Below are 24,439 nucleotides of genomic sequence, written 5' to 3' on the forward strand. Positions count from 1 at the left end.
GCTGTCTATGCTATTTCTGACTGCCTTGCACCTGAATAGACTGATATGCATGAAAGCATGTGGTTTTAGCCTGACAACTGACGTCCATTTGCTTTAAAATGAAGACTCACTTGAAGTCTTCAGAACTGGCTAATGACCTAAATTGAACTGGAGAAGAAAAACGTAACTGTGATTTTTTTGATCCCCGGCTCCTCCTGCCACATGTCGAAGTGTCCTTGAGCAAGATACTGAACCCCAAATTGCTCCTGATGCTGTGCATTGGTGTGTGAATGTGTATGTTACTGTGTGGAGGCATAAAGTTGTTATTGGCTGTTTCTGTTTATCCCTGTTAGTTTATCTTAACTGATGTAGTCTGGCTCATGTTACTGTTTTCCATATATTGCATTACATTAAATAATTTGCAGTGTTTATTATTGTGCTTGTTTTGATCAGAAATTCGTGCAGTGCCTATTAGGCCTTTTTTTAAACTCTGCTGGCTGCCTCATTCCTTTGAAAAGTGATGCATACAGTTAATGGCCTCTCAATTTTGTATGAATCCCATGTTGTCTGCTTCTTAAATATTGATTGTGTTATGAGAAAGTTGTGTATTTTTGGTTTTATCTTTCAGGCTGGAACAATGATTCATGCTTAGGCTTTGGATATTTGGCATCTACCAAACATCTTTCACATTGGCAGCTTCTTAAGACTCCTCCAAGATTTTTCAAACAGAATTGCTTCTTTTTTCACAACAATTCATTTCACTAATGTGATGTGACCCCTCTGTGTCCTACAGAGTAAGAAGCGTCAATACGACCAGGAGGTGGAGAACCTGGAGCGGCAGCAGAAGCAGACGATCGAGAGGCTGGAGCAAGAGCACACCAACCGGCTCCGGGACGAGGCCAAACGCATCAAAGCCGAGCAGGACAAAGAACTCTCCAAGTACCAGAACATGCTGAAAAACCGCAAGAAAGAGGTGAGCATGTGGACCACATCACTTTTCATTTCCCTTGGCCACATGTATTCCCTTAAGAGGGTGGGATAGCTTATAAAGTCGCTATTTATAGTAGGTTGTTTTGATACTTAGAGACACACACACACACACACTAGTCTCTGATCTGTCTAATAAGCGTTTACATAACCACTGTTTAGCTGCAACAGGCTAAATCGGTCTGCGCTGCCACTTCTCATTTATTTTCTCACATAGTACTAATCTATCCAGAGCTGGTGTCTCTTTTTATTTCCATCTATTGCTCATGGCTGCCCTGACACAGGGCAATCAGGAGGTGGGACTTTCTCCAAAGCACGTGACACACACTATCATGAAACGTATTAAAGAGGATATTATCCAAGCCCCGCAAGAGGAGGTAATGAGGGCTTGGTTTGCTGTGAAATCTGAACTTTGACACACACTACCTGTTGCTCTTAGCTCTCGTCTGTGTGTCTTTTATTGGAACAGACTTCAGACTGTGTGAGGGTGGCGTGCACAAATATCCAACATATTATTTATTGTGCTGTTAGATCCCGTTTTTATAACTTCTCTTTTCCAAATTCTCCACCTACCTGAGTTTGCAGTGCCCACCACAGGTTCACAATGTGTGTGTGTGTGTGTGTGTGCAGTGTTTAGTGCAATGTGTAGGAGGGTAATCTACTGTGATCCACAGGGAGTGGCCCATGTTATGATTCAGTCCTTTCAGTTGTCCTCGTGCACCCTGTGCAACGGTCCCATACAGGATGTAAGTGAAACCCCTCAATCTGGCCTCTTTCTTGTGTTTCTTCAAGCATGACTCATTACTCTTGAGACTACACTCTTTTTCGATACATCAGTACATGCAAAAGGGCCTCTAAAACAGTACTAGGAAGTGGACAGTACTTCAGGTTCAGTACTTGGCATTGAAAAAGTTTTATAAGTTGTTCTTATTGTTCTGTTTTGATCTAAATCTTTAGGGTAATTTGTAGACATTCAGAGACATGGAATAATAGAAAGCTTGAACACTTGAGCACTACAAGAGCGTGTAAAAAGTTTTCTGTGTGCTAGGTGAGCCAGGTAGGCTGGATTAATGAGAATGACAAGCAGGTGAAACAGTCTTTACTGCCAGTTGTGACCGTCTGGTTCATCAGCTCAAGCCGGGCTTAGCCTGAAGTGAACTTTGCACAAAGCCTGTAGGTCAGGAAACACACTCAAACGCTCACACGCACTCCGCTGGCCTCGTAACACCCATCCTGCTGAATGTATTGATAAAGGTTTCTGTTAGCCTAGTTAGTGAGGCACTGCTACAGAGACAGACAGAAAGCATCGTCTCCTCTAAGAGTTTACTTTAATTGAATTTTTCTTAGCAGCCATTTTGTCATTAAAGAGTAGGGCAAATACAGGTGTTACCAATGATACTAATCAGGATTAAACAGAGTCAGGGTGATGTTGTATATATTGGCTCACTGGAAAGGCTCTGCTACACTAAATGGAACAGAACCTTAATTAGTGTCATTAGTAACACGTGTGTTTACCCTACTATTTCATGTCAGAATAGCTGGTGTGAAAAAGGTCAGGGGTTCTGTGATTCTTTTGATTGCGCCTTTCTTTCATTCTTTGTGTGCTGCAGTTTAACACCTGGCCCTGGTTTTCCTCATGTCATTTCTAATCTCCTTCCGTTATCCTTACGACCAGGAACAAGAGTTTCTGCAGAAGCAGCAGCAGGATCTGGACAGCGCTCTGAAGAAGATTATCCAGCAACACAAACACGAGCTCGCCACTATCGAGAGAGACTGCCTCAACCACAAGCAGCAGCTTCTCCGAGGTAAAAATTGAACCGTTAAAAAAATGTAAATAGGGTTAGGGTTATATAAATTATTAATTAATAAATACAGTAAGCCTTATATGAATACATTTGCTCCCTAATTGCCATTTGCACAGGTTTCAAATGCGAAAAATGCCCACTACACGTCACCTGCCTGGCACCAAACGGCAGACAGAGTTGGCGAGCAGCTAGAGAGCATAGTGTAGCATTTAACTAAAGACGTGGATATTTTCTGAAAAGTTAGTCGAGACCAAAACAGAGCTAAAAAGACATAATATCATACTCCAATGACTTTTGATGACAGTAAACCCCACTAGATTCTTACTCCAAGCGTGTTAATGCAAACATTATTCACAAATCCTGTCTGGCTGGCAGCAAGCCTGTTTTTTTCTCAGTCACATCTTGATGTGTTTAGTGTCACAGCATCAAACATCCCATATGTAGCAACTCAGATCAGCAGTAAACAAGTTCCCTTTAGAGGCAGCCTGAATTCTGTCAGACCACATTCCTCCTAACACCGACTGCAGCCCCTCCAACTGGACTGCAGTGAACAGCAGCCTGTTAGCAGTTAGCCCGGGACTTAATCCTACGCTTTATGTGCCAGGAACTGCACAAACAACACTTCTCAGAAATGCTCACTGAACCAAGTCACGGGAGGTTGTAACTGTGCTTTAGGAGCTTGTAAATGGCTTTCACTGGGGATAGAAACTGTAAGATAGTTCAAAGCTGAAACCTCATTAGTAAAGTTGATGTTGGTTGACGCACAGACACACACACAGACACAGTATCTCAAACATTCAGCCTTTTGCTTCTAATGAGGTAACTTCGGCCCACAACTGTTGTGTGTCTTCTGCTCCGTCTTGTTTCTCTCCACTGCACACCGCCTAGTATGAGACATAATGCTGAGGAGATATTCCCCTCCAATAAGCCTGTGAATGCTTCTTCTGTGTAATCATTTGTCTTTTGTTCACTTGTGTGTCTGCAAACAGCACGGGAGGCTGCCATGTGGGAGCTGGAAGAGCGCCATCTGCAGGAGAAACACCAGCTGTTCAAACAGCAGCTCAAAGACCAGTACTTCATGCAGAGACACCAGCTGCTCAAGAGACACGAGAAGGTACTGGCTGGATGAGGGGTGAACTCAGCCTTATTGTAGTGCTTAAATCTTCAGGATTAACCTCCATTGTTTAGTTTGTGAAACAATAGGCTCGAGAAATGTATTTCTAAATGTTCCAGCATTAAGTTTGGAACAGTTGCTCTGGAAGCTCCCTCCATGCTCTGTGTCTGCTGCTGTGTGCCCTGTACAGGAGATGGAGCAGATGCAGCGCTACAACCAGCGTCTGATCGAGGAGATGAAGAACAAGCAGACGCAGGAGAGAGCCAGACTGCCCAAGATTCAGCGCAGCGAGGCCAAGACCCGCATGGCCATGTTCAAGAAGAGCCTCCGCATCACCGGAGCCGTCATCAGCCCCGAGCAAGAGAGGGAGAAGGTCAAACAGGTGACTAGCAATATGGAATGTAATACGATTAAATAAACCTTTTCTTTGTCATGTGAAGACTTATCGTGTCTCTGTTTTCCAGTTTGCTGCCCAGGAAGAGAAGAGACAGAAGAACGAGAGGCTCCATCAGCATCAGAAACATGAAAACCAGATGAGAGACCTGCAGCTGCAGTGTGACGCCAACATCCGAGAGCTTCAGCAGCTGCAGGTAGAGAGCCAGCAGGACTTTAATGTGGAAATGAACAGGAAAAACATCAGATACACATTATTGTTACCACACTGTTTGTATATTTGTCTTTAAATGAAAATGTTAACAGCATTTTAATGGACAATTATTATCCACTCTTTAAATGCAGTCTTGTTTTACTTTACCATTACAGCTAAAAAGGGCTACCTTAGCAACAGTAGCATGTAAAAACCCTCTCTTGAATATACTAACTTGTGTGTGTCTGTGTGTCTGTGTGTCTGTGTGTGTGTGTGTGTGTGTGTGTGTGTGTGTGTGTGTGTGTGTGTTTTGTGTGTGTGTCTGTGTGTGTGTGTGTGTGTGTGTCTGTGTGTGTGTCTGTGTGTGTGTGTGTGTGTGTGTGTGTGTGTGTGTGTGTCAGAATGAAAAGTGCCACCTGCTGATCGAACATGAGACACAGAAGCTGAAGGAATTAGACGAGGAGCACAGCCTGGAGCTGAAGGAGTGGAGGGAGAAACTCCGACCCAGGAAGAAGGTACAGTGTCTGTTACACTGGGATGATGAGGATGATGATGATGATGATGATGATGATGACTCCTGTACTTTTCAAATGTCCCAAGATTTAGACTTTTCATTTTTGTATTATGAATAATAAAAAACTGACAACCAAAACAATATTAGCCACATATTGTTTCTGGTCCCTCACAGTGTAATAGATGTGAGTGATTTGGCTCCTGTCCTACAGGCCCTGGAGGACGAGTTTGCCAGGAAGCTGCAGGAACAGGAAGTGTTCTTCAAGATGAGCGGAGAGTCAGAGTGCCTTAACCCCTCCACCCAGAGCCGCATCTCCAAGTTCTACCCGATCCCCAGCGTCCACTCCACCGGTTTCTAGAAGAAGCCAACGTACACATGCATAGACACACACACACACACACACACACACACACACACACACAGACAGTAAAGCCTGTGCTGCCTTGCCTTTATTCTCGGAAAACTGTTGGAGGGCATTTCTGTTTGTTGACTTTGTCCCTCAGTCTGCAGCTCAGCTCTCCAGGACCCTCATTTTCTCCCACTATTATAGTCATTTGGAAGGAGATATTTTCAGATTCAAGGTGCCGGTCAAAACCTCAGAACCACTGTAAGAAGTAGCTCTCTGTCCAACCTTCTGTTTGTGATTGAATTGTTTTTTATAAAGAATCCAGTGCCTGTAGAATTTGATGTTTGAGGCTTTTAAATCCAAGAAATTTCTGATAATTATTTGCTGCTCAATTCTTCTCTCATTTAGACTTTTGCACTAAAGAAAGGTTAGCATTTTTAACATAATGTTGATGATTTTAATATGGTTAAATATAAATAGCAACCCTCTCATTTAGAACTGATGATGAAATAGAATGTATTTCTGACAAAGGAGACCCATTTTTCATATCACTCTTGTTGAAGGAATGATGCAGTATATTTTTGATTCAATCACATGTGTTAGGATTGTGATGTGTTATGAGTTAAAATAATCAGTCTCATTCATGATCTCAAAGCAAGCTTTAGGAACGTTTTCCAGCAGAAATGATTCCTTCCGGGTTTTTCTTCAGGTTGCCTTCCTGTCTCGAGCACAATGCTTGAGATTACGATTTAGCAACGAGCAGCAGAGGTGGACACTTGTTTGTTTGTGGACAGTAGAGGAGGTGTGGAGATGGTGTTTACAAGCCGAGACAAAGGATCACTGTTAATGGGACACTAAGGAAACCACTGTGGTGGCAGACACAAGCATTATGTACCTGTTTGTTGGTCTGGTTTGTGTTGTTTTAGGTAACACCACTTTATTATTGTCATGCTAGAGTTCTGTATCTATAGTATTCAGGGATGAATAAAGAATGCAATGTTTCAATGATGTCCAATTCAAACTACAAACAGCTCTTAGTTCAGCTAGTTGAAACAAAACTCACCTAACCTGCAGTCAAAGATGATGATGATGATGATGATGCTGCCTCCTTTGTATTTGCTTTGGTTTTCTTCCTATGCCTCCTCATAAGGTATTTTGCTACCAGGTGTATCTTGGGTAGGCCTGCATGGCTTTTCTTCCTTTTATTGAAATGATAATACTGTTCTCATTGTCATGCTAGCTAATAGCCTTAATACTTCAGAAAAGCTGTAAGGATATTCTGTGTACCTAATATGACCGCCTTTAAAGGTTTGGGTCAAACTCCAGGTTTCATGCCAACTTAATGTTCTCTGACTGAAGCACAGTAACAGGTTCAGAATTATTGCATCTGTATTCAAAGAAACAAAAACAGAACACAAGCTCTTAGTTGGTGTTTTTTTATTTAGGTTGATGTATTGATGCAGTAGTAAAAACAAACAGAAAATGGACCTGACTGGTTTAGGCCATCTTGACTTGTGATTGGTTCATTTTATCATCTCATTTTCTTTATGATTGGCTGTTGAGGGGTTACGGTTAGTCAAAGGTATTTTAATAACTGAGCTGTTAATGTACGATAAATGCAATGAAGGAGTGCTGTGCACCTTTTTACAAAGCTTTCTCAGTAGCTATTTATTTGGAAGTGTAGCACTCTGCAGCCTGTGTGGTGAAGCTTACTCACTCATTGGATGTTTGCAGCATACAAAAATAGAATTACAAAACCTGTCAACCTTTGTTCTGTCTCAGTTAGATTCTACTAAACAATGAGTAAATTCATTAAATTCTGAATGTTGAATGAAAAAATCCATATCAAAATCATTGTGCTTTCTTTTTTAAAGATAAATGTATAGTTTTTAGACTGCCTGTGTAATGTAGATTTTCATTTTGCTGTAAATAAACATTTTGCTCTGTACTGTAGTTATGTTTTCATGTCATTCCATCTGGGCATACAGCTGTAATTAACTAAAAACTAAAAAGCTATGAAATAAAAACATACACATATTTTTTTTAAAAATGAGTTAGAAAATGCCCACCAGTATGACAAAGTGAAAGTCAACACTCGGTTCAGTCCCCCAAAATAAAAGATTTCACCCCCTCTGCATGACGGCCCATAATACATCCAAAACTGTACATCACAACTCGGCCCAGAAGATATAAAAATACAATCACAAATCATCTATAAAAACTCATACATTGGTAAAAAGCATCCACTGTCTGTTTCACTACATTTATCCCCTTTATACACACCAGAGAACTCCAGTACAGACTCCTTATATTCAGTAACTTGACCCTTAAACGCCAACGTCCCTCCTTCTTCTTTTAGTCATCAGTGTGTGTTCTCCTGAAAAACAACAGTTTGATTCAAATGTTGCTGATGATGTAACCTGCACTGGTTTCCTGCTTGTTCTATCACATTAAATCAAACATTCAGAATGAATAGCACATCTCTGGAGCAGGGCCCCTTCCTTCATATCGTATCAGCTACCTTTGTTCTTCAGACACATTCGACTGGTTTGTTAGTCTCTCTATCTCAAAGAAGTGTTGGTTGTGAAAAAAAGCCAACATGAGTAACTTTGCAATTAGACTTAGTAATAAGGAACTTCCTTGTTGTTCTTGTAAATGTGTAACTTTAATCTTATCTCAATTTCTAAAGGATTTTCTCGCAAAGCTCCCCCAGCTCCATTCTTTTTTCCTACAGTGGCCTTAATACACTGTTGAAGGGACCAGGATAGGATAGGTTTTTCAAGTCTGTCTTAAAACAATAGTCAGTAACATTGAAACAGGTTCTGCCTGCTGTAATCACCCATGCTGGCCAATAAAAGATCCCTTCCATACATTCTGTCAATGTATGTGATAAAAACTGCAGTCATGATGTAAAACTGTTTTCAAATGTTTATCTGGAGTTAATGAGGTTTCAGCAGTCTGATTCAGTCTATTTGTAGTAAGAATGAATCAGGCTTTAATCATAATCGAGTTAGACAAATAAAGTGAATATCTTCCAAAGTTACAGTGTTTTTATTGCTAAATTCCCTCTTTGTGTTGCTTTGTGTTTTTCTTTGTGTTTCCTGCAGTGGATCGGGTTCAGCTAACTCAATTTAGTTAACTAACTAACTAATATATTTTTTCACTGTACAAGGAATGTGGATTTTTTTCCTCCATCACTTGGCTCAGCTCACCATGAAGGGATCTCTTAATGGCCAGTATGAGCAGGAGGAATGATTACATGATTATATGAGCACCTTATTGTTTTTTTAAGATAAACATGAAAAATTGTGAACTTATCTAATATTTTCTACTCTATACCTGCCATAATTTTTATTTTTTATCCCAAACTAAATTTAAATTGCTGCATTTTTACTGTACATGCTTTGTTTTATTGTGTATCCTATAGGTATGTTATGTTTCATTGTGAAAATTAAATTGTGATAATTAGACGAAAAGATCTTTTTTACTGTATTTGTTCCAATCTAAAACTTATTATATCAACATTTTTGTGAAAATGAGTTCATTCATGGGGTTCACCTTGAAAAGTAAAGTACATTTTGTCAGTTTGAGAGTCGCTGACAGCAAATCCAGCTAAACTTGAAGCAGGTTTAGAAAAACTGAAAAATCCAGGCTTTTGTCAAGTTGTCAACAATGAAATCAATCTAAATCAGGAATCCATGTACGAAGAATGGGGCCCAGCTCCTAATGTGAAATGACAGCTACTGACCTCTGTCACCTTTTTGTCCTCTGCGTCCTTCAGGCCCAGGGAAGCCTCGTTCACCTGTGTCCACACAGAGTAGAGAGCTTTGAGATTGAACAAAATATACATTGACAACAACATGCCAAATGTGATTATATATTTACAGTTATCATAGATTTTATAATATAAGATGCTACTGAAAAACATATTTAAAAATTCTGTGGCTTACATTTCACTTTTCAAAGTGAAACGCTATGGTCTGATGTAAAGGTCCAGTGTGTAGGATTTAGTGGCATCTACTGGTGTAGTTGCAGTTTACAACACCCTCGATTCACCCTCCCGTTCCACGCATGTAAGAGAAACTAGCCAGTGTTTGGTTTGTCTGTTCTGGGCTACTGTAGAAACATGGTGGTTCAACATGGCGGGTCCATAAAAGAGGACCCGCTCCTTCTGCAGATAAAGACAGCTCATTCTAAGGTAACAGAAACAGTAACACAACAATTCTTATTATACACTAATTAAAAGGTATCTATAAATATTCTATTCCATTTCTGCCCACAGATCCTCCTGAATGTTACACACTGGACCTTTAAGTGAGAAAAATGCTGTGGTTTCCTTTGTCGGGTGAAGGGTGGTTAAAGGTTTTATGTCGCAATAAAGTCTGAAGCCTTACAACCAGTAGCAAAGTAGTTCTGAGACTGCTTTACAATTCTAGTTCCAAACAGCACTTTTCCCTTTCTTTTTCTTTTTTGATGTACCTCTCTTACCTTTTGGCCCTGGGAATCCTATGTCCCCTTTCTGTCCTGGCCTCCCAGGTGGTCCCATAATGGCTCCATGTGCTGTCAGAGGATAAATTCATTTCATCATCATGCTTTCCTCACACCCTTTAGCTTTTTCATTACTGGGCAAATGTTGAATGTGACATTTTAACTGGTAAATGCTTCTTTACTTTTGATGTATTCTACTAAATCAGTGGCGCTTGCATCGGAACCAAACAATCGGCTGTATCCGGGGGGACCCGCAGGGCCAGGTGGTCCCGGCGGTCCTTGGGCGGCACGTTCATTGTGGTTCCGTTCAATGTCACGCAACAGACCATGAGCTGGGAAATACCAGAGTGGAGGATTAGTGTCAACCAGCACTTCTATCAGTTGTGCTTTATTGTAACAGCATAGTACAAATTGCTTACATCTGATGTATTCTAACAGATCTGTGGTGTTTCCATGGGAACCAAACCATCCAGCGGGACCCGGAGGGCCGGGCGGTCCTGGAGGTCCTTGGAACATACGACTGTTGTATTCCTTCACAATGTCATGCAGCACACCGTGGGCTGCAAATGAGAGAAAACTCTGTGATGTAACCCAAAGAAGTCAAGGCTTTTCTCACTCAGCTCTGAAGTCAACCAGCAGAGTAGAATCTTGAACCTATTCGCTATTGTTGTTTCAGCAGCTCTCAATCTGCAAATGAATGCAGATGAATATTTGGAAAAGAAAATAAAAAGCTAAATCGTTGTCAGAAAATTGTCCGAAAATGCATTTTCAGAGCCCAGATAAAATTTTTCTCTCCACATGAACTGTTTACCTGCGTGCAACCAAAGCCTGCTCATATGTGATAAGTCAGTACTTTTTGGAGTACAAACAAAAAACCAGAATGCTCCCAATGCCAAAATCCTGTACCTACAGATTCTGCATTCATATGGAGGACAGTAAGGTAAGGCCATGTAAATTCAGCACAGTTCACAGAGTGAGAAAATTTGTCATGTCTTGTTTATGAAAAAACTAGATCACCTACATTTGATGTAATCAGTTACTTTGACAGCCATACTGGAGTAGTCTCTAGTATCCAGGCTCCAGTCTCTGGTGCTGGGCACTCCTGGCTCTCCCTTGTGTCCTGGAGGTCCAGGAGGGCCTGGTGGACCAGGATGTCCAAACATAGCTCCTCTTGAACTGTCACCTGGAGTCAATAAAACATAAGATGAGTTAAAAGGAACCAATGACTTCTTAGTTGACTATAATACAGACAGATTGTTGAAGTGACATTTCTGTGAAGGTCTATGTCAAGAATGTGCCATTGAATGAAGGGTTTTTAACAGCAAGCCTTGTGCATGTCCAACTAGTATTCTATCTATCTATTAGCAGAAATGGAATGTGATATTCACAGCTATGTTTTCGCATGTTTAAATGCTATTGTAGTTTCTCCTACATTCTTGGAACAGGAGGGTGAGGCAAATGTGATGCAATTGGCAACTACATACTATATGCCACTAAATCCTACACACTGCACCTTTAAACCTTACGCATGCCCTCAAACAAGTCAAGGACCAGGACTTCACACTTTAGCTTTAAAGCTTTCCACAGGTTTAAACTGGTGAATATTCCTTTAAACTCACTCCTGACGTATTCTTGTTGTTCTGCTTTAAGCGTGTCTCTGTTGGCATGCTCAGCATATGAAACCAGTCCGCGTATTTGACCAGGGGGGCCCTCGGGTCCAGGGGGTCCAGGGGGGCCCGGTGGGCCTCTGAAGGCAACACCTTTGGGAAGACAATAGAACAGATGTGGAGGCAGATTAAATGTTAAGTATGTTTTCTCAGATAAATTCCTCATTAAGTGGTGAAGTAAATGTTTTGACTCACTTTGCAGATAGTCATGAATGTCTGAACTGATGTAGTTCGCAAATCCTGGTGGGCCAGCTGGACCTTGTGGACCAGGGATACCTGGGGGACCAGGAGGTCCCTGAGGGCCCACATGTCCTTGGTACCCACCTAGTTGGATAATGAAAGTGAACATCTGGTGACTTGAGAATGCTACTTGATCTAATGACTTCAGAATGAACACGACAAGCTCAAAATCCTGGTTTTACTGGGAGGCTGTCTCTCTGTTGTGTTTCTTACCTGATAACAAGTTTCCAGGAATACCAGGAGGGCCAGGAGGTCCTGGGGGTCCAGGGACACCTGCCACTCCTCTATCTGATGACAGACAGGATCCACAGTCAACCACAATCAAGTTCTCTCAATAGGTAGCCTATAGGTCCTCCTGTAACACTCACCATTCATGAGGCTGAGGACACGTTCAGCCACCTCCTGGGTGTTGAAGCTGTAGCTGCCGTGACCTGGATCTCCAGGAGGTCCTGGCGGACCGGGAGGACCGGAACCTGCAGAAAGGTATCTCCTCACGTCGTCTCCTGGACAGAAATAATTGACACACTTTGAGAGATAGTCTCACGTGCTATGTGATGTGAGGAAAGCTTTGTTACAACTGGAAACACAGAGGTAGTAGCAGTGTGCATTATGTAATCTGTCAGGATACTCCCTCAAATGAAACTTACGTTGTAATATGCTGATGATGTCGTTGAAAGAGATGGAGCCAGGTGGACCTGGAGGACCAGGAGGGCCAGGAGTCCCATCATATCCTCTACCTGAACGTTGAAAGGTAAAACTTACAAGTGGTTTTCTCACATACAGACACCCTGTGTAATAACAGCTGTAACATTATTATGTAATTGGTCATACTTTGGATGTAGGCCATAACTCGGTTGGCCACATCGTCGACCAACCCGTCTCCTGTGTTCCCTGGAGCCCCTGGAGGACCGGGAGGCCCAGGAGGTCCAGCCAGGTACTGCTGCCAGGTACCACCTGCATGTCAAGACAATTTTGTCTCAAACTTAGCTCTGTGTTTCATTCAATTGCAGTGTAACATAAACCAAAGTAAATAAACACATAGCTTACTCTGAAGGTATTCTGCCATGTACTGGCCCACATCAATTGATCCAGACCCACTTCCACCTCTTCCAGGTGCACCAGGTGGACCAGGTGGGCCTGGGGGGCCGGGACTGTATGAGCCACCTGGTATGATAACACAAATTATTTAATGAAATCTTGTGTAAATGTCGAAACATTTTTTTTTTGTAAAATAGCAATTTGAACGATATTTTAGAAGACTATTATTAATACTATGACTATAATAATAACTGCTATTATTACTTTCGAATTATTAGCAATACCATTCGACCAAGCAGCAATGAGCTTTGCTGAGTGGTGAAACCAATGAAGTACTGTACTTTACTTTAATCTGCAATGGTCACTTTTTTTTTAAATGTAAAGTTTTCTACAAGAAAGGTTCCAGATTTTTGTCTTTTTCAAACTTGTAGTCTTCATCCTTAAGAGTTTCACTTAAGATTAACTCTCCCTAACCCTTTGTCATTTGACAGGGATAGCAGGGTGTAGTGAGGTACTGCTAGTCTCAATGAGAATCAACTTTCCAGCTTTTACTGAGAGCTACCCCTAGTGGTCAAAAATGTCTTAATGAATTCATAAAAAGAATTCACGTATTTGTCAACTATAAACAGAGATCCTGCAATCGTGCATTCTGGTCTGGAACAGCAAAAGAGCTGTGACATGTAACACAACAGTGCCTGCATTTTACACAGAAGTCGATTCCGCTCTTTTAATTCCTCCGCTGTTGGCTTAAAGGCAGGACAACAATTTTTCATTTTCTGTTCATACCCAACTTCCTGCCTTGAGCAGACTGTATAAATTGGGGCTATAGTTGCTGTGCAACTGTAATAACAGCATTGGTGATTATGATTAAAGATACATATATATGATATGATATGATTTGATATGATATTCAGGATGGTCTTACCAACGGATGCTCCAGGGTGTCCTGGTGCACCAGGGGCTCCTGGGTCACCTGCAAGGAACATATAAACAGTATGAGGGACAAACTCCAGTGTTTGTTGACTTGACTGAATAAAAGCAACACAGGGAAAGGGGGAACAGAAAGTATGGGTAACCAATCGCTATGGTTAAATCCTGTATGATAACACATGGGCAAAAGCACAGGACAGTGTAACAAGTCTGTAAGAGAGGATTTGAAGAAGGTCACTCGAAACATTTGACTGAGTTTACCTTTAGGTCCTTGTGGCCCCTCTGGGCCTGGTGGACCCTGAGGGCCAATAGTTCCAATAGATCCAGGCTGACCTGGGAAACCTGAAAATCATAACACTGATTTATTATCTGGTAAAAGAGCATGGAGGTTCATTATGGACCCTTGAAATATCTCAAAATAAATCCACCTGCTGCTGAAAGCCACAAGATCCAAATGTTTTTTTAACTATCTTAGCAAAGTGTTAATCTGGTCATTTTCTTTTCAACAAGCCTCTATGACAGTTAAAAAAGTAACAATGTCCCCAAAGGTTTATGTGAACGGCAGGGAAACTGGAAAGCTGGTATGTATTTACTCTAAAACCTAAACTCATTTTCTACATAGCAGTCCCACAAATATTCTTTTTTAAAATCCATCTTATGGTAAATGGACCTGTACTTGTATAGCGCCTTTCTAGTCTTAGAGCACTTTTAGTCTACGTGCCACATTCACCCTTTCACACACATTTACTCAGTGATGGCAAAGTCCATCGAACAGAATCTAACTCATTCATACACCGATGCATGGCATTGGGAGCAATTTGGGGTTCAGTATCTTGCTCCAGGATACTTCGACATGTGGCACCAGGAGCCGGGGATCGAACCCACAACCTTCCGATTAAGGAAAGACCCGCTCTGCCTCTGAGCCACAGCCACCTTATCTCAAAGTTTTTCACATACCAACACCTGGTTCCCCTGGACTCCCTGGAAGACCTGGTTGACCTGGTTCACCTGAAACAATCGTCATTACATTATGCCTTTAAAAGTCTGTAGTTTCTAAACACTGCAATAGATGCCGTAGTTTGCAATTTTCTCACCTTGGTACCCTTGTATCCCTTGGCCACCTGAGGACAATGAATGAGATAAAAGAAATCTTCTGTGAACAAGAACCAAATCTTTTTAAAGAAGTATCCCAAGTCTTATGTTGACCTGCCTCAGTTTCAGAAATATTCTGCAGGGATGATTTTTGTAGGCCAACCCAGAAGTTAAGATTGTCCTGGTTCCAGTGGGACTTTTCACCTGGATTTTAGATTATTGCAGAAAATAAGCTCTGTGGCGAACAAAGGTTCATAATGCCTTGTTTTGTTCAGCAAGATAATCTTCACAAATGAACACCACTTTTAGGATTTTTGGAGCGTAAATTTAATCGTCATAAGTTAAAATCTAACCTTAAGCTGTAAACAAACTACACCATTGTAGCAGGACTTCAGCGTCACAACCACTAAACTTCCAACTTGTTTGACTTAGAGTAGCAACAATATAGAACAAAACATGAAAATCCCTTAAGCTTGAGTTAACCAAAGACATTATTTCAGGCACGTAACCAAAAACCCATTCAAAAATGTGTTGATTTTGAGGCGTGGGAACCAAAGGTGTTTTAGTTAAGTTGAAGTTTTAGGACTTTTAGGACAGCACTCTACAGTCCTATGAACTACTTTTTAAGAAAGGATCACAGTGTCTAAAGGAGCATCTGATTTGTCAAACCTACCTCCTGGACCCTGCGGGCCTGGGGGTCCTGGAGGTCCTGGTGGTCCAGCAAAAAAGGTTTCTAAGACAAAAAAGGGAAGGATACATCAAATGTGGCAAGTGAAGATGGTAGAGGTTAAATATGAAGTGTCCAGCTGTCTAAAGACTTACAGTACATCTGAAATTAGATTTCTTTCACCAACCTGAGTTAGGCACAAAGCTGCCGGGTTCTCCTTTCTCTCCTGGAGGTCCAGGTAAACTAACACCTGTAAGGACAGCAACACAGTGAAATGAGAGAGAAAATTATCACTTTTTATTTTTACATTGCTTAAATCATGCTGTATGCTGATGATCTATCTCTCTGTCTGTAATGCAAGATACTTGTTTACCTGGCTGTCCAGGAGGACCTCTGCGTCCTGGGGGACCCTGTTTAGTCTCACCTAAACAAGAGTGACAGCAGCATTTGAATAATCGTCAACTGTTTGTTAATACCCATGATATCTTACAGATAGCTTTTGACATACCAGGAGGACCTTGAAGACCAGGTTCTCCAGGAGGCCCTGGAGGTCCAGGTGGGCCAGGTTGTCCAGCCGCTGAGGAAAGTTCTGTTAGAAATAATAACGCAGAGGATAGCGTTGTGTCTTATACACTGTATTTCTTGATACTACCACCAGATGGCACCAAGGTACTGAATTAAAGAAACAGAGTGGTACTCACTGTCTGTTTGGGTAGCACTGACAGATCCTGAACTTGTGGCGCTGATACCAGGCTCGCCGGGTTTTCCTTGCTCTCCCTTCTCCCCCTTTTCTCCTTTTTCTCCTGTCTCTCCTTGTACTCCCCTAGGACCTAAATAATTGTGTAAATTTTCCATCACAGAAAATCTGTTCAATATGTATTAACAATCCTAACATCCATCTAACAGTTGATCTATCCCAGATGCTTAACATGGGTCAAAAGTTTGAATTTACCAGGTTGTCCTGGGACACCAGCAGGGCCAATGGGACCAGACAGACCGGGGGTTCCAGCAGGACCTGGAGCCCCAGCAGGCCCTGGTGGTCCGGGGATGGCCACAGTATCGGAGCCAACTGGAATCAAAATTAAAGACGAATACCAGTTACACTTTACAAGACACAGTATTTTCCTATACCACATTAAAAAACGAATGCACAGTGCAACAACAGCAGCGGCTCTTACTTGGAGCGATGACTTTACCAGGTAACCCTGGTTCACCTGAAAGACAATGTTATGGTAGATTATTAATCCAACTTTACATTAGAGACCTATTAATCGTTACATTGGCCTTCAGCATTTCAAATCATAACAGAGTAATAGTAAAGATTACAATCTTGCAAATCTACAATCTTATGAAACTAGCATTAATGCTAGTTATTCTGATGTAGCTCTCACATACACATAAGTGTGTATGCAAGATAGTGGTGGCTCAAGTGTTGGCCACTTTAATCCTATCTCAATACTTTTAGATGGATTCTCATGGAATTTTGATTCCCTAACTTTTCATCTAGCGCATTGACCAAGGTACTGGCTCAGATCTGGAGTTGGTCCCTGGGCGCCGCACAGTGCCTGCCCACTGCTCCTGGTACTTAGGACGGGCCATAAGCAGAGAATGAATTTCCCTACAGGGTTCAATAATATTAATTAATTAATTATATATTATTAATTATTAATTAATAATATTTGTCCAATGATTTCATTTATGACCAAACACCTGAAAACCATCAGCCCCAGCTGTACTTTGTGTTCAGTGCTAATTAGCAAATGTCAGTGCGCTAACATGCAAAATCTGTTTGACTTTTTATAGTGAGCTTGTTAGCTGACCTGAATCAAAGCCTTCAGTATATACATGATGACCCTGCAATGTTTTGATGTTCTATGTACTATGCGTATGTATAGCAGAATAACCCTATATAAGGCCCTGTCATGCAAAAAAACACCCAAAACATTAATACAGTATTTTCCCAGAAACCAACAAGATCTCAAAAAGTGCTGTGATACACATTTTTGGTCATATTACCCAGCACTATGTGTATGTCTAAATTTTGTCTCACACAGCCCCCTCATATAACCAAAGCAGTTGAATCCCAGTAAAAGCAAAAGCTTATCAACTCCTGTGTGCTAAACTAGTTAATGACTCCTCCTCTTCTTGTGGGAATCGATATGTTTTGTGTGCATTTGGTACATCTCATACCCTGAGATGAGTTTTACCCAAAACTAAGACAGTAAACTGAGTGGGAATGGAGTGTCCAGACGCATTCATTTCTTTTTATTGGCCCTTTTTTATTTTTGTGACCAGTACCTCTGCAGCAGATGTGGAAACTTTTGATTAGGCATTACCTTTAACACCAGGCTGTCCTGGGTTTCCAGCAACTCCTGTGGTAATGGACCAGAGAATGAACATTAAAATATACCTAATTTAATTTGTAAGGAGAGTAAAATACGTTTTTGGATTTTGGTACATGCTCTCATACCTGGGGGTCCTTGAAGCCCAGGGATGCCTGGGGGAAAGAAATCTTGGTGAGTAATTGTTGTCAATTAAAAATAAGCTACGGGAAATTCCTCAGGCTGATAAACACAGTTGATTACATCACAGTTGATTATGAATGCTGCCGTTAATTAGACAGTGTTGTGGTACCTGGGGGACCAACATCTCCCTGATGTCCAGGTGGTCCTCTCACACCAGGAAGTCCGATCGAACCGCTGTCACCTGCAATTTATACAGAGAGACTGAACAGTCTTTACAGAAACAACAACTGATACAGCTTTTGTGCTCTTGCTTTGGCGGCAGCTGCAAAAAAATGTCATAACTGTTGTTTTATAACTGAGATGTGTGATCCCTGCAGCTCCAACCAATTTCTGCCCGAACAGACACATGATCTGACAGTGTGGTAGCATCATTAAACCCCTATCTGCTCATACACTGAAAGTTCTTCTGTACTTTTTATCTCTGCGTAGCTTTCTTCGCCAAATAATTTGATGTCACTGGCTTATTACCAACAAATCCACCCGTCTTATAGTATTCACAAAGCACGGTCACAGCACACATTTCTATCTAAGCAAATAATATCATGTCAGTAGTTATTCAAGCATGTGACTCTTTGAGGAAACCATTAGAATAAACTGACTGGAGATATGATGCAGTCCCCATTATATCCCTCCCTACTCTTTTTACCCTTGACATCTTATTAATGAAATATCGTATTTTCTTTTATTACAGTGCTTAAGCTACTCCTCACCTGCAATTCCCTTAGATCCCGTTTGTCCAGCAGGGCCTTGTGGTCCAGGTGTTCCTGGTTCACCTTTAATCGTGAAAACAGAAACCACCAAAATCAAAAGTTTTTTGTTATGAGGCTTTATTATTAACATTAACAACATTAACAACTTTTTAAATGCAACTTAGTAAGCCTGACTCTTATTATATATTTAACAGAATAAAATAACAGAAATACAGAATTGTAGGATATTGTTTGGTGTTTGAGATCACCATTTGAGGAGCTTTGAATATGTTTGCCTTTAAATGACCAGTGTGTGGGATTGAGTCAACTGAATACAGTTCGTCTTCCAAGCGTATAGGAGAAACTATGGTGGTGTTTGGTGTGTCTGTTCTGGGCTACTGTAGAAACATCGCAATTTAACATGGCGGCCTCCATGGAAGGCCACCCGCTCCTGCATTTTTCTGTTTATGCATTTAGCTCTTTATTTGTGAGAGAATGGAAGTGTTCATTAACCTTTCAAAAGTTACATAGACTTGCTTTAATACTGATACCCTGTTTTCATGCCAGTCAGCATCTAACCAGTTTTTACTGTATATTTTGTTGACACGATGCATCGTTAATGATATATAAAGCTATTCTGGGACACACCTGCTGGTCCACGTGGTCCCCTCTCTCCCGGGTCTCCTTTGGCTCCTGGCACTCCCGGTGTTCCTCGATCACCTGTATTAAAAACAATAAAAAGTGTCAATGGAGCGACCAGAGAGTTGGTCTAAAGTGATAAAAGCTATCCTTCCTTCTATAACTGAAGTTAATCAATCAATGTTCTGGAAAAACACAATAGCCTTTCTATGGAATTCGGTCTTTTTGTCACACACTGTCATTTCCTCTGACGACATTTTAGAATTTTAGAAGACAGAAAAGACAGAAATGTACCTTTTGCTCCTGGTGCTCCTGCATCACCTGGGAAACCCTTTAGACCCGGAGCCCCTGCAGATAAATAAAAAAGATTTAATGCATGACTGACAATGAGGACCAAAGAACAGACAAAAACATGAAAATCGTGTGGAATGGAGTCTTTACCAGGGCTTCCCAAGGCACCTTGCTCTCCACTGGCACCTAAATCAAACAGGGAAGGAAACATACTGGCTGTTGACTATTGGCATTATTAATAATATCCCTTCATGTAATACAGTGATTTGACCATATCGTTTTTTTAGCCCCTTTACTAAAAATCGCCTATACCATAATATATTACTGATTCTGATTGTGACTTGATTTAAAAAGGATGTTTTTTAATGTGTCAGACTTTCATGAATGATTGAAAGTTGAAGGGGTTTGTAAAACTGCTTTGGTCCTTTAAATGTGATCTGATCTGACCTATCATGACCTTTGACCTTACCTTTTGGCCCCACAGGTCCAGGAGCACCAGCAAGACCGGGACGTCCTGGCTCACCTTGAGATCCTGTAAAAACCGGGTTTCATTGTCAGGCTGAACACCTCAACGAATAACTTTCCATGATTCAACATGGGGCGACAGAGACATTTCCTACCTTTCTCTCCAAAACCTGGGGGTCCAGTCTCTCCACGGGGGCCCATCTGTCCCTCCCGGCCCCTCTGGCCTGGTGGTCCGTCTGGACCATGTTCACCTTTTCAGAAAGGAGGAAAGACTCAGCCCATGTTTTTCTTTTTTCTTGTGTCTCCTCATCCTCACATAATGACCTTAAATTGACTCTACCTGCACTGCCCTTTGGTCCCCTTGGTCCATCCAATCCTGGGTGACCCATCTGTCCGGGAGGACCTGAGTGGAGAAGCAACAGGGAGTGAGTTTGCCATCTTTATGGGAAGGAAAAAGCTTCAGCACATTTGCTCTCAGTCTTACCTGGTAGGCCAGGAAAGCCGCTATCACCTGAAAAAGACCAATTTATAGCCATTAGTTTCCAGTTTGAAGAGCTTGATCCTTATGTCACACACTGCTGAAGTTTGATGAATTCATTGAATGCACATAGGACAATCCCTTACCTTTTAGTCCGAGTGCCCCTGGATCACCTGTAAAGAAACAGCCAGACTTATGAAGGATATCAACAACATTTTCCAGATTATTTTATGATTTGTGCAAACATACCTTTAGGTCCTGGGTCTCCTCTCTCCCCTTTCAGTGAGTATGCAAGTGTTTCTAAAAGTATAAAAAAGTTTGGATCAGTCACTTTCAAATACGAGTTGATGAGTAGGAGTGTAAGCAAAATATAGAAAAATATTGTATTCCAATATTTTGTTTTGATATTGTATTCATTCTTAAAAACACTCAATCATTTTTTGCATGTAAACCCTCAACTGCTAAATACAAATGCAGATCCCACTGGTGTGGTTGCATAAAAAAACCTTTATTCTTTTTTTTGTTAAATCGCAATATATATTGCAATATATTGAATCGTAACCCCTGTATATCATGATACACAATGACACATTCTCACCGATACAGACTTATTAATGAGTTGATTTATTAGTGTGTTTTTTTCATGTACCTCTCACAGCATCCGAGCGGAGTTCAGACCTGACCAGCTGCTGGACGGCTCTCTGCAGGGCAGCGCTGTCATGTCCCGGTCCGCTTCCTGCACCTCCCCCTGGCCCAGCAGCCCCCAGGTTGATCCCATTGTCGGAGCGGGTCAGGGTGGGCCCAGAGGAACTCCTGTCAATGTACGACGCATCCAGTGGGTCGATGATGTTGACGCCAGAGGAGGCCGACAGCCGGCTGGACCTGGCTGACTCGCTGCCAGTGATGGCTTCCAAAGCTTCAACACGGTTTTTGAGGCGTTTCACTTCTTCACCTGTGAGGCCAGAGAGGAGATGATGGGCATGTGTAGGTCACCTTCAGTGACCCCTGTAAAGCTTAATAACAGGCTGCTAGAGAAAGCATGTTTGGGTTTGCTTTACAGTCTTACCCAGAGCGATGAGTCCAAAGAGCAGGCCGAGGAGGAGGAGCAGGCTGAGCAGGAGGCCCAGCAGCCACTTCCACCAGCTGCAGCAGGAACAGAAGCCAAAGCCTGATTTATCTTCACGGATCTCTGAGAAACAACAAAGTTGACAGAAAGGTTCAAATTTTTTCTTATATTTTCTCCTCAGACAATAAGACTGGACTGTTTGAGTGTCTAATAATAAAGTTTATATTCATCAACATATGTCTGTCCCTAGTCTCTTATTGTGCCTAGTTGTTGTAGTTTGTAGTATCTGAACTTTAATTGGGTATTTCCATTTGGGAAAATGAGTTGATTAGTCAGTTATAAAAAAAAAATAAAAGTAAAAATCAGCAATTTTTTTTATAAAAATCATTTTTCATGCAGAACAGCCAGAAACATTTCACGGTTTCAGCTTCTCAGATGTGGCAATTTGTTGCTTCTCCTTGTCCTAAACTGCAGTTATATGATCGTTTTGATTACTGGAACATTTTTTGATTAATTGTGACAATAATTCAGAATAAATGGATTGATCAAGAAAATAAACATTGGATTAATCCATAATAAAAATAATAATTTGTTGCAGCCCAATATAAAAGAGTTTCACCTCAACTAGCTACAAGAGGCAAATGCTGCTTGCATGAGTAATAAGAATCTAATTATATACTATATAACAGTATGTGGTATTGTATCATTAGATGTATTATATACAGTCAAATTTCAGTATTGAAACTTTTGATACTTTTCACTACATTGTCCTAATAATGTTTTTGTACATTTACTTGAGTAACATTTTTAGTGTTCATGTATTCAAAGAGCTATTTTAGCAATCCCATTGTGAATTTTTCTTGGGTGTTTTGGCAGTATTTGACTGTGAACACACACACACACACACACACACACACACACACACACACACACACACACACACACACACACAGACAGACAGTAACACACATACATATATACAACAGATAATAATAAAGTAAAATAGAAAAGTAGTAGAAAAGTACAATTGGGTCTATACAGTACCAGCATAGGTGGCTTTGTCTTTTGTGGCAACTTTTAGGGTTGCAGCTATAAAAAAAATTAAACAAATAAATAGAAATAATTACAAGCTGAACAAGAAGATATAATGTAAGTGATGCATCTTAAAACGAATAAGATAATAAGTTGTATATTAGTCTACATTTAGCATCTGTTCCTTCCTCCACGGTGCTGGATGATAGTTTCTGCTTCTCTCTCTTCAGTGAGTCCTCAGAGTAGGTTGCTACAAGACACAACAAGTACATCTTTACTAATCACACACAGAAAATGTTTATCTGGCGATGGCAGTGGCAATAGAAGAAGTTGAGGGAGCGGGGGACGTGTTACCAGAAGCAGTGGAGGGTGCAGCAGACATGAACTGCTTCCCTGTGTCTTTGGCCATGACCAACCGCTCTGTTTCCTTCTTGACAGGAGCGTTCTCCTTCTCGATCAGCACAAACTTGAAGTCTTTGCCTGAGGCCTCGTCAGGAGTGGGACTGCTGGGTCTCACTGTCAGAAACAAACAGCATGACATTAATAATCTATTTACATAATGAGGACCTACTATAAATATTTGGCATCCATACTCATAAACAAACCCAAAAAAAAAAAAAAAAAACACCTTTCAACTATTTTATGTAAAAAAAAAAAAAAAAAAATCTCCTTTTTTTTTTTTTATATTATTTTTTTTTTTTTTTTTTTTTTTTTTTTTAAAAAAGAAAAAAAAAAAAAGTGATTTTTTAACTAATTTTTAAAAAATTTTTTTGAAAAAAAAAAAAAAACCATTGGACAGTGACTCTGATAAAGACTAAATTATGATTTATAGTTTATTTCATGTCAAAGGAAGCACTTGTCTTAATAATAGGTCTGAGGTCTAAGATGTTGGATGTTTCAGTGACTCTTAAAAAAAAAAAATTTTTTTTTTTTTTACACAGGCCTACTTAATAATGCCTCACCTGTGGTTGTGCTAATTCCAGTACCAGATGCATTTTTCTGCACACCATAAACTGTGAAGAGACAAAAATGACAGTAGACAACAATTGTTGTTGCAATATGATATTAATAGGTGATTAGAAGAAAAGCAATGGACCTTTTCTTGATATCGGCTGTAAATCACTACATGCATGAAGACTACACATGCTTTACCTATATGTGTGTTGGTTCCTGTGGGGGAGAGGACAGTGGGACTGCTAGGGACCAGGTTATTCTGAACACCATACAGAGGAACTGAGACAGAGGGAAAAACAACAATGTGATCCACCGACATTGCCAAGCTGAGGATGTGTGCTGTTGTATGACAGGAAGAGGCTCACCAGTGCTGCAAGCAGATAGTCCACTGTTCATGGAGGGAGAGCTGAGTGTCAGGTTGTTCTGAACTCCTCCTGTGTATCGTGACACAACAGAGCACAGACTTATTTGTCCATCTATCACAGCTGGAGAATAGAATATATCATAGATTCTGGCCCTGTTCACCTATAAAAACAATCTCACACAGCAGGTTCTCACAGTAAATAACAAGATAAGGCATTCCATGAAAGCCTTTGTATGATACCTCGTTGAAATCTGCTTCAAGTGGTATTTTTTAATACTGTTATTTTTAATTCATCTTGTGTGTGTCCTTACTTTTATCTAGATTAATGTACAAAAGGAACATACTGTAGCCTATATGGGGTTTCTCTTGAAGTGTGAATGGATTTTATTTTGGAAAGTGGTTGATTTGGCTTTAAAGGGTAAGTTCACCTTAAATTAGACAAAGGCATATTTTCTCCAAGTGGTATGCAATTATGCAGATAGT

The 24,439-nt window shown here is 40.9% G+C and overlaps 2 protein-coding genes across 2 annotated transcripts in view; one reads left to right on the forward strand and one right to left on the reverse strand.

Moving 5' to 3' along the window:
- Nucleotides 1-7,279, forward strand: part of slkb (STE20-like kinase b) — a 20,578-nt gene extending 13,299 nt beyond the window's left edge. Inside the window, exons 12-18 of the mRNA XM_051386099.1 lie at nucleotides 773-952; nucleotides 2,642-2,771; nucleotides 3,761-3,885; nucleotides 4,076-4,267; nucleotides 4,350-4,475; nucleotides 4,873-4,986; nucleotides 5,197-7,279. Coding sequence (XP_051242059.1) covers nucleotides 773-952; nucleotides 2,642-2,771; nucleotides 3,761-3,885; nucleotides 4,076-4,267; nucleotides 4,350-4,475; nucleotides 4,873-4,986; nucleotides 5,197-5,343 — 1,014 coding nt within the window. The 3' untranslated portion in view covers nucleotides 5,344-7,279. The remainder of the gene's footprint in view (nucleotides 1-772; nucleotides 953-2,641; nucleotides 2,772-3,760; nucleotides 3,886-4,075; nucleotides 4,268-4,349; nucleotides 4,476-4,872; nucleotides 4,987-5,196) is intronic.
- Nucleotides 6,752-24,439, reverse strand: part of LOC127355313 (collagen alpha-1(XVII) chain) — a 26,224-nt gene continuing 8,536 nt past the window's right edge. The window contains exons 10-54 of the mRNA XM_051386067.1: nucleotides 23,958-24,026; nucleotides 23,791-23,871; nucleotides 23,601-23,651; nucleotides 22,993-23,154; nucleotides 22,808-22,888; nucleotides 22,651-22,695; nucleotides 21,607-21,729; nucleotides 21,190-21,492; nucleotides 20,790-20,840; nucleotides 20,687-20,713; nucleotides 20,547-20,573; nucleotides 20,403-20,465; nucleotides 20,218-20,313; nucleotides 20,067-20,129; nucleotides 19,748-19,783; nucleotides 19,601-19,654; nucleotides 19,316-19,387; nucleotides 18,689-18,751; nucleotides 18,088-18,159; nucleotides 17,924-17,950; nucleotides 17,790-17,825; nucleotides 16,632-16,667; nucleotides 16,406-16,522; nucleotides 16,155-16,283; nucleotides 15,962-16,042; nucleotides 15,827-15,877; nucleotides 15,641-15,703; nucleotides 15,460-15,519; nucleotides 14,789-14,815; nucleotides 14,652-14,702; nucleotides 13,956-14,036; nucleotides 13,690-13,737; nucleotides 12,774-12,890; nucleotides 12,558-12,680; nucleotides 12,374-12,463; nucleotides 12,095-12,229; nucleotides 11,940-12,014; nucleotides 11,682-11,810; nucleotides 11,439-11,579; nucleotides 10,841-11,002; nucleotides 10,239-10,379; nucleotides 10,002-10,151; nucleotides 9,820-9,891; nucleotides 9,080-9,133; nucleotides 6,752-7,708 (exon numbers count right to left, since the gene is read on the reverse strand). Of these exons, the coding sequence (XP_051242027.1) occupies nucleotides 7,659-7,708; nucleotides 9,080-9,133; nucleotides 9,820-9,891; nucleotides 10,002-10,151; nucleotides 10,239-10,379; nucleotides 10,841-11,002; nucleotides 11,439-11,579; nucleotides 11,682-11,810; nucleotides 11,940-12,014; nucleotides 12,095-12,229; nucleotides 12,374-12,463; nucleotides 12,558-12,680; nucleotides 12,774-12,890; nucleotides 13,690-13,737; nucleotides 13,956-14,036; nucleotides 14,652-14,702; nucleotides 14,789-14,815; nucleotides 15,460-15,519; nucleotides 15,641-15,703; nucleotides 15,827-15,877; nucleotides 15,962-16,042; nucleotides 16,155-16,283; nucleotides 16,406-16,522; nucleotides 16,632-16,667; nucleotides 17,790-17,825; nucleotides 17,924-17,950; nucleotides 18,088-18,159; nucleotides 18,689-18,751; nucleotides 19,316-19,387; nucleotides 19,601-19,654; nucleotides 19,748-19,783; nucleotides 20,067-20,129; nucleotides 20,218-20,313; nucleotides 20,403-20,465; nucleotides 20,547-20,573; nucleotides 20,687-20,713; nucleotides 20,790-20,840; nucleotides 21,190-21,492; nucleotides 21,607-21,729; nucleotides 22,651-22,695; nucleotides 22,808-22,888; nucleotides 22,993-23,154; nucleotides 23,601-23,651; nucleotides 23,791-23,871; nucleotides 23,958-24,026 (3,785 nt within the window). The 3' untranslated portion in view covers nucleotides 6,752-7,658. The remainder of the gene's footprint in view (nucleotides 7,709-9,079; nucleotides 9,134-9,819; nucleotides 9,892-10,001; nucleotides 10,152-10,238; nucleotides 10,380-10,840; nucleotides 11,003-11,438; nucleotides 11,580-11,681; nucleotides 11,811-11,939; nucleotides 12,015-12,094; nucleotides 12,230-12,373; nucleotides 12,464-12,557; nucleotides 12,681-12,773; nucleotides 12,891-13,689; nucleotides 13,738-13,955; nucleotides 14,037-14,651; nucleotides 14,703-14,788; nucleotides 14,816-15,459; nucleotides 15,520-15,640; nucleotides 15,704-15,826; nucleotides 15,878-15,961; nucleotides 16,043-16,154; nucleotides 16,284-16,405; nucleotides 16,523-16,631; nucleotides 16,668-17,789; nucleotides 17,826-17,923; nucleotides 17,951-18,087; nucleotides 18,160-18,688; nucleotides 18,752-19,315; nucleotides 19,388-19,600; nucleotides 19,655-19,747; nucleotides 19,784-20,066; nucleotides 20,130-20,217; nucleotides 20,314-20,402; nucleotides 20,466-20,546; nucleotides 20,574-20,686; nucleotides 20,714-20,789; nucleotides 20,841-21,189; nucleotides 21,493-21,606; nucleotides 21,730-22,650; nucleotides 22,696-22,807; nucleotides 22,889-22,992; nucleotides 23,155-23,600; nucleotides 23,652-23,790; nucleotides 23,872-23,957; nucleotides 24,027-24,439) is intronic.

Source organism: Dicentrarchus labrax, unplaced genomic scaffold (assembly GCF_905237075.1).
Source record: "Dicentrarchus labrax unplaced genomic scaffold, dlabrax2021, whole genome shotgun sequence".
NCBI lineage: Eukaryota > Metazoa > Chordata > Actinopteri > Moronidae > Dicentrarchus > Dicentrarchus labrax.